The sequence below is a fragment of the Diuraphis noxia genome, unplaced genomic scaffold (genome assembly GCF_037042655.1).
Source record: "Diuraphis noxia isolate RWA-SAM2 unplaced genomic scaffold, SU_Dnox_SAM2 contig0004, whole genome shotgun sequence".
Lineage (NCBI taxonomy): Eukaryota > Metazoa > Arthropoda > Insecta > Hemiptera > Aphididae > Diuraphis > Diuraphis noxia.
This window is the reverse complement of record NW_028301714.1, coordinates 44,338,996-44,347,798: the sequence shown is the minus strand read 5'-3', so window position 1 is coordinate 44,347,798 and position 8,803 is coordinate 44,338,996. Positions and strand designations below refer to the sequence as shown.

General features: G+C 29.3%; 1 protein-coding gene across 1 annotated transcript; it reads right to left on the bottom strand.

Annotated features, from left to right (window-relative positions):
- Positions 1-6,565: 6,565 nt before the first annotated feature.
- On the bottom strand, positions 6,566-7,284 carry LOC149056100 (uncharacterized). Its single transcript, XM_089227009.1, has 2 exons — positions 6,998-7,284; positions 6,566-6,881 (listed from the first exon to the last, which is right to left on the bottom strand). The coding sequence occupies exons 1-2, from the start codon at positions 7,282-7,284 to the stop codon at positions 6,566-6,568; spliced, it is 603 nt and encodes a 200-aa protein (XP_089083135.1).
- Between the last annotated feature and the right edge of the window lie 1,519 nt (positions 7,285-8,803).

Sequence of the window (8,803 nt, the reverse complement as noted above, 5' to 3'; positions counted from 1 at the left end):
ACCTGTGTTAGAAGCAGTTGTATCACAACATAAATCTTGTTGGTTATCGAAAATACCTCATTATTTGAGTGCCCGATAAACTGTTTCTCCTTTGTTATCCTCAATTTTGGGTTCTGACATTAATACATTTCAAAAAATTATTAAAAGTAACTATAACAATACTATTTTTTCAATATAAAATGTATTTACCAGATAAATGTTATAACAACATTCTATCCAAATAAACTAGCAACAATATTTTATTCTAAAAGATAATTATTTTTTTCACATAATTTTCGTTAACTCGCATAATTGTAACATTTTTATTCGATGATTTGGTAACTGTTAATTAATTTATGTTTAAATAATATGCTTATACCACACCAGATAAATATATGAAAAGTGTGTAGTATTTAATTATTGGATAGTGAATATACGCCCTTATAAATTTATAACTGAATAATTCTAAGTTAAAATCATAAATAAACAATGACATTTGTATTACAATGTTATAACGCCAATTACTAAAATATATTGTTGATTATCTCAAGAATATATCTAAGCGTAAAGTATACGATATACGATATAGATGATATAGATGACCGATGAACATCATTAAATTTTTAATATTTTTATTAACCAACAAGACACCAATTTCAGTTTTGAAAATTTTAATTCTTTAAACACCATTATATACACCTATCCTACATTATTATTATGATCAAATCGGTATAATAAATCTTTTTCTGTTTCATAATATAATTCAAAATATATTTTTAGTAGGTATAATTTGCATAAAATATTTCAAATGTAATTAAATGTGTAAAAAATAGGAAGTATTTTATTAATTATTATAAATAATGTTTTTCACTAATATTCCTAGGTGATTATCAATATTCCAATGATCTGAGTGTCAATTAAAAACAATACAATGTAAATTACATAATATTTTACAATTTACTTCAATAATCATTTTAAGAGGTTTATCATATAACTTATTAAGATAAATGATCTGATTATTTATCTACAAATCTAATTAAAAATTTATGATGAACCTAACCTATATAATTGTGGTATTACATAGTATTGTTTATCATTTTGAAATGGATAAAAAAAAATGGGATATTAATCATTATAATATTATTTTATATTACCTTTTTCAATCCTTAAATTGACTTCCCAATTGAAATCATGGTTAGCTTCTGAGGTGCAAGGTGAGGTAACCGTTTTATATTTTAAAATAATAAAACCTTTTTCTTTGGTCTATTAAAATTACTTTTATTTAATTTATTTCTAATGCACATCAATATATAGGTACTTTTAACTAACCTATTATTTTATTTTTAATACACACACACACATGTATATATATATATATTTAACTTTAACAATAGTAAATACGTCTTTCTGCATAAACGATCTATCTACGTAGTCTTTTACACTCGCTTATGATCGTCTATACCAAAAGAACGGTGACAACGCATCTTGCCCGTGACTAAAACTGAGCTCTTTATATCTAATATGTTTATTGTGTGTGTGTGTGTGTGTGTGTGTGTGTGTGTGTGTGTGTGTGTGTGTGTGTGTGTGTGTGTGTGTGTGTGTGTGTGTGTGTGTGTGTGTGTGTGTGTGTGTGTGTGTGTGTGTGTGTGTGTGTGTGTGTGTGTGTGTGTGTGTGTGTGTGTGTGTGTGTGTGTGTGTGTGTGTGTGTGTGTGTGTGTGTGTGTGTGTGTGTGTGTGTGTGTGTGTGTGTGTGTGTGTGTGTGTGTGTGTGTGTGTGTGTGTGTGTGTGTGTGTGTGTGTGTGTGTGTGTGTGTGTGTGTGTGTGTGTGTGTGTGTGTGTGTGTGTGTGTGTGTGTGTGTGTGTGTGTGTGTGTGTGTGTGTGTGTGTGTGTGTGTGTGTGTGTGTGTGTGTGTGTGTGTGTGTGTGTGTGTGTGTGTGTGTGTGTGTGTGTGTGTGTGTGTGTGTGTGTGTGTGTGTGTGTGTGTGTGTGTGTACTGTGTGTACTGTGTAATGTTTATGTGTTCTATGTTATCCTTAATGGCCAACAATTATTATAATTATTTTATTATATATATTACATTAAAAAAGATATGATGGCTTAAGCGCGCATCATTACAATATGTCACTTTGTTAATAATTGTATTTAACTTTATATTGATTACCATAAAAATTACTAGAATTTTCTTATAAAAAGTTATGTATAATATATAGCTATAAGTTAAAAAATATTGTATAACTCATTATATTTGTTGCTATTGAAAAAGATTAATCAATTGATTAGCCGTAATGTTATTTTTTCTCAAAGTTTATTAATTTTGTTTTTAAAAAAAAAGGTCTCATCGTGTCAACTAAAACGTCCCATATGGTAATGTATCAGAGAAAAAAACCTTTAGTTTTTCCTTCATTTTTTAGAGGGCCTTATCCTAATTAGTTTAATGTCCCATACCCCAGTATCCCATAATATATTTTCTATTACAGTATCCAAGTCGAGGTTCATGAATTTTTCAGGACAACAGTTTTTACACTCTGGTGAGTTAGCGCCCTTTCTTTTATTTCTTTGGCGTATTTTTTTTTTTTGTTATGTGGGTATAGGTAGGTAATTACTTTCCCGGTAATAACATGATATTTCTAAATGATTTTTATTAATTGAGCTATTTTTAAAAAGCTATAACATCTCATAAGTTGAATTTATTGTTGTTTTTTAGTGACGATAATTTATCATCAGTGTTAAATACTATGGTACTTAATTGTATTATGTTCATTGTGCAAAAAGTGCTTTTTATTTTAGAAACCACAAAAAATAATTAATTCAAACAATCCCAACATATTTCTTTTGTTGTTACCCACTAGTCGGGGCGCAACGCTATATGCAATTGTTTTAAGTGTATCTTTAATATGTAATACATATTATTTAACTTACTATTATTGCGGTTTTCAAATACATTAAAAATATGTTTGATTATAACTTATAGGTAGAATAGATCAATAAAAAGTTTAAGTTTTTAAGTACCTAACTATTTCGTTTTTTAACTAAAAAATTCCTCAATGTTCTATTTGATTTGAAACAGTTAAAAACAAGTCATTTATAATCTATTTCTTGTGGTATGACAAAAATGTTTTGTTGTAACTATTTCATATCTATAGTTTATGGTAATGTATAAAAATGTGTTCTAAAAATATAAAAAATTTATTTTTGGTTAAAAAATCAACTTAAAATAATCCTTTAATGTTTTTTAAACTTTATAAATAAGTAGGTTATCATATTTCAGGTAAAATATATATTCCCTTTAATATGGATTTCTGATTTTTTTTTTTTTATTATTAAGACGTACCTATGTCAAATGTTAACTACTAATAGAAAGTTTCCATTATGCTTGTACTCAATAGGATGCGTCGAATATTTTAAGCGATATAGTTGGTATTTTTCTTCAAAATATTTTCTTCTATATTCTTAACTACTATGAAGTGTAAACAAAATATAAAATATATCTTAGTAATCCCTATGTATGCACCTAATCGGAACAAAATTAAAAAGTTTTGATAATCTAACGAGATGATTGGCCAACATCCGCTATCTTAATATTTGTGATCTTGATATTTTAATATTAATTTAGGCTATTATATTTTAATTGCCTTTAATAAATTTAAGTATAACACAAAGAAATTTAAAAAAAAAAATTAATTTTACATCATAAATTTGGTTTTGTGAATTATTACGTAATGCGTTAACAGCTTTTATTGTCTTCACGATAAAAGTTATTATAGTGAAATTATGATGAATAATTACGAACATTCGAAAATAATATGAGTTTTCAAGTTTTATGATCAAATTGTTCAAAATACAAAATACATGCGTCGTGTATCCGGACGTGAATTTTTTTATTTACAGTCAATTCCTTATTATCTGACCTCAATAATAATGGGGAAAGTTTTTACTTAATCGTTAACGTCAGTGTTGGTCGTTGTATAGTTTTGTTTTGGTTTTTTTTTTTCACTTTTTCTTCATACAATATTGATTTCCGTGTCAATGTATTTTGGAAAACTTCCAGTTGTAGAAAATTACAAAACGATTGCACCATTGGACGAATCGCCTGCACGTGTATATACTATTATAGGTATGAGACACATTTGTATATCAAATTGGGCACTCACGCAATAATGCATGGATGTAAATGTACAAGTTATAGTGACGAGCATAATGCATAAAAAACATACAGATTCGTGAATACATATCGTAGAGCAGGGTGGACTAGAATTATTATTTCAACTTGTCAGATGTTTCCGTAAAAACGAGTTTATGTTTTGAATCGTTTAATAAGTATCCAAGAACTATACAGACTAAATATTTTTTCATTTATTTTTGATGGTGTCTTATTTCTCAAATCATTATTCCGAAACCTTCGCAAAAACATTTACTTTATAAGTACTGACTAAACATAGTATTGAAATCACATTATGTATTTTAAATTTTTATAAATGATATTATATTTCTGTGATTGATTGGTTTATGCATCTTTGGCCGAAATATTTAAACCAGATATAAAAATGTTTTATTTTAACAAAGGTATTCAACATCAATTAAAAAACCAATGAAATTATAATTCTTTGGTGTTTTAAAAATTGTATGTTAGTTTATTCTTAACTGTCAATTGTCATATATTGTTTTCAGATGACCAGCGTGTGTTTTTTTTACTAGTTGAAAAGACTTCAACAAAACATTTTTTGTCTACATTTAATTAATATTCTGACAAAGGTATTGATATGCATTACATTTTAGTACAATTAATATCGATACATTATTTATAGTGAATTGCTAAGGTTCAAAATATAGAAAAATGAACTGATTTCAACTGTCTTCTCACATTTTAGGGCTTGGTGGAGTGAAAGCAGATTTATTAGTTTCTTACGAGTTTCAGTGTATTTGGGGTAGATAATGCCAATTTGTTCTATTCTAAGAGTTCCGTTACAAGTATCGAGTATTGGTTTTGTTCATTGATGATGAGGTAAGCGTATGTTCGTTGGGGTGACCTATTTAAGCTAGTGTAATAGTTACTGTATCTCATTTATTTTTGTGTCGGGAGGATAATTTAGTTTTTTTTATGTACAATATTGTACGTTTCTTAATTTGTTGCAGAGAGGTAGGTTTTTCAAAAACTCTGCCATTCTTCCATTATTTTCTAATAGATTATGTTAAAAGATTTGAATTTCCCATGTGGCATATGTTTATTTATAACTTTGAAGTACAATATTAATAATATGTGTAACTATATATGTAATTATAACAATAAGGGAACACAAATCTTATAAACACTGAAAATTGGAGAGAGTTTTGCCGTAATTAGAATTTGCTTGGCTGTTGAAATTATGCTTTCAATAAATATAATTAACACAATTTCCCCGTTTAAAATTCGACTAAATCTCTAACTATGAGTCTATACTCTCATCACGAAAGTGCAGATAAGCGTTTGTCTGCGGTTTGGTGCACAATGTTCACCTCCGATCACTATTACAGTTTGCGTTGTCGCTTCGTTTCCGTGACTGAGAATGTCTAGGGAATACCTTCAACAGACTGCACACGGAGATATTTGCCTATCAAAAGCGTCTCGTGCATAATACGATTACAAGCGCAAAGATATCTGCAAAATGCACATCGTTCTGCAATATACGCACAATTTGGACAAGTATTTCAATTTCTTGACAAAATGCAAGAGCTTGTTAGATTTATGGGGGTAACATCGATGGCTTTATTTAAATAAAGAATTTATATATATAGTAAAGTATAGACGCATGCCAAATGCCTGAAGCCACCCTTGGGTTAATTCAACTAAATTTCCATAGGTAGATACTTGCTAGTCGAAGGATTCCGCTCTTGGAAATATATACAAATATGTAAGTAGTTTTTCTAGTAAAGTATTTGAACATATAGAAATAATATCTACAATAATAATTGCACAAACTTATACACATAAGACATAACTTTATAAATACTATTTCCTATTTCGCTATCGTTGAAAAATCAGTAAAATTATTCACAAAATAAAAATACGAACATAAATTTTGTTTAATTATCTAAATAAAGTATGCATAAATAATAATGTAGGCACCACAAATAAGAACTAAGCCCGAAATAGTTACAACTACTGAAATTATCGTAACTTAATTCTGAAAAGTAATTATATAATATACAAACTGACCCAGCAGTGCTTCGCTATTGCAAGATTTCTCAGATATTAATTTGCTATTTATCTTCTGGATGTTAAATAATTATTTTTATTTTAGACCACTTTTAGCCACGTCTATGTGATAATGTAGACATATAAATTTCGGATTCATCATAATGTTGAAAAAAAATTATAGCTTGTGTCAATAGCAAAATTGATGCTTACTGTAATTTTTTTTTTTATTTAATAGATTTAATGTACGAAGAGCTAAAATTAGAGTTTCTGTATGTACATTTTTTAGGTATAACTATGGATGGAACAAAAGATATAAATATGCCAGTATTTTGATAATTCAAAGACTTAAAAAATTTCTTTGTGAACGACGCTATCAACTTTTTCTGGATCGGGGGCAAAAACATACAAATTAAATTTGGATGTCACACATGACAGGGTGACGTATAGTTTGAACGCTAAGGTCAACTACAGCAACGTTAAGTATTTGTCCCTGTGCTTTATTTATAGTCATTTCAAATGCTAATTTAACAGGAAATTGAATACGTTTAAACTTAAAAGGTAAATCTGAGGGTATAATTTGTATTCTTGATATCAAAACAGATTTTTCATTACCACAGCCCGTTAATATTATGCACTCAATGAATTTCTCAATCTTTTGATTTGTAGTCTTGTACCGTTGCAAAGTGTGGGTGGGATCAAATTTCTCATTAAAATAATAGGTGACCCTATTTTTAAAATCAGTATATGTGGTTGAACTCCAGAAGGCGTTAAAGAATTAAGAAATTCAGTTGGGAAATGGACTGCATCCTCTTTTTCTAAAGCTGTATCAACTGAATACTACATTTGTGATTGTGCGTCAAACCTAGATAGAATCAAATCATTTAATTTTTCGACTTGCTCATTTGTTGATGACAAAATAGCCCTTTCTTGAAACCATTTCAGTGATTTAGAAGATATATTTTGAATGTTCGGGTATACGTTTTGAATCAATTTTGTTATAGTGGGTACTGAATTACAGAAACTTTTAAAATGTATTTTATCATTCGTTGCTTGAAATTCGCCATTGCCCATTAAAAGTAATTCTTTGGCAAAATTTATATTATCTTGACTGGAACATAGCACTCTCATATTAGTTTAAGTTTTAATATTTTTATATAAGGCCATAAATAGGATATTTTTAAAGAAGCGTTGACTTCATCAGCTCTTGTCCCTCTTGCAATCACAGGCAATATCTGACGGAAGTCTCCACAAAACAACACTGTGCAGCCATCCATAGGACTATTATCATAACGCGAATCTCGCATCGTTCTATCTAAAGCTTCAATTGAAGTTTTTTGGGATATTGACGCTTCGTCCCAAACAATTAGACTACAGTCCTGAATCAATTTACCAGTATACCACATTACTTTGAAACGTTACTGACACTCGTAACATCGTCACTATCATATTTTAAAGGAAGTTTAAATGTAGAATGAGCTGTTTGGAACCCTACTAATAGCGTAGCTGCAATGCCAAATGATGCTACCACAAGAGCAATTTTTCCACTATATATTACTTTTGCAAGAACTAAATTTGTCAAAAAGTTTTACCCGTGCCCCCAGGAGCATCAAAAATAATATTTTGCCTTCATTATTGTTGATAGACGACATCACTGAATCATATTATACAATTCTTTGTTCACGGTTTAATTGATTTTCATTTTGAACGGACAGTAATAGTTCGTGTTGATCATAATTTCTCTCTCTTAAACACTTAATATTAATTGTTGTCTTATTTATGTTTATCGGTAAAGGAAAACCAAAATGTACTATAGATTTTCCCGATAAAATGTCCACTTCTTTGTTTAATTCAAATAAAGCTTCATCTAATATACTTTGGTCTAAAGTGATATCATTTGATGACAGTTCCTGTCGTTTCCGATGCAGTATATTGTCGGCCATAGTTTCGCGATGTTCACCATTCGGGACTTTGTTAGAGTGAATTACCAATTTATAGTCTGTAACATTAGAAGGAACGCTTTCAATGGCTGTTTTAAAAGATTTTATATGTATATTATGAGTATTTAACATGTTTTGTAGGGATATCATTAATACACTATCGAGGATCTCTCTTGAATTTATGTTACATCGTGTAGATACTTATGTATCAGGATCGGAGATAAAATAAATCTTCAAAAATTTATGGTCATCAGGACGATATGGAAAAAGACTGCCAGCAACATGGTAAACCTGACCCTGTACTTTAAATGTAGGCATAAACCCTTTATGAACTACCTGCTTACTTCTGGATGAAGTCATTTGGAAATCATTGTTGTAAAACGAATATCGCGTATGAATTGCTTATGTTTTATGTGACTTCCATTGAGGAGGAATTCAATAGTTCTGGTGGTATTATTATATCATCTTATATTCTTATTTTACTTTGCCATTAGAGCAACATAAGGTTTTACATTCGTCTTTCCATCTCAGAGCAGAACAAAACTGGCAAACTATTGTAGGATTTCCTATAAAAACTTATGGGTCATTTTTGTAATCCACCATTAACTCATAGTTCATAGCAGAATAATCTTTTCTCAACTATAAATCTCTGTCGTTAACAACATCATCATTATTTTATTGTCGTTTTCTACGTACTACACTACGTACAC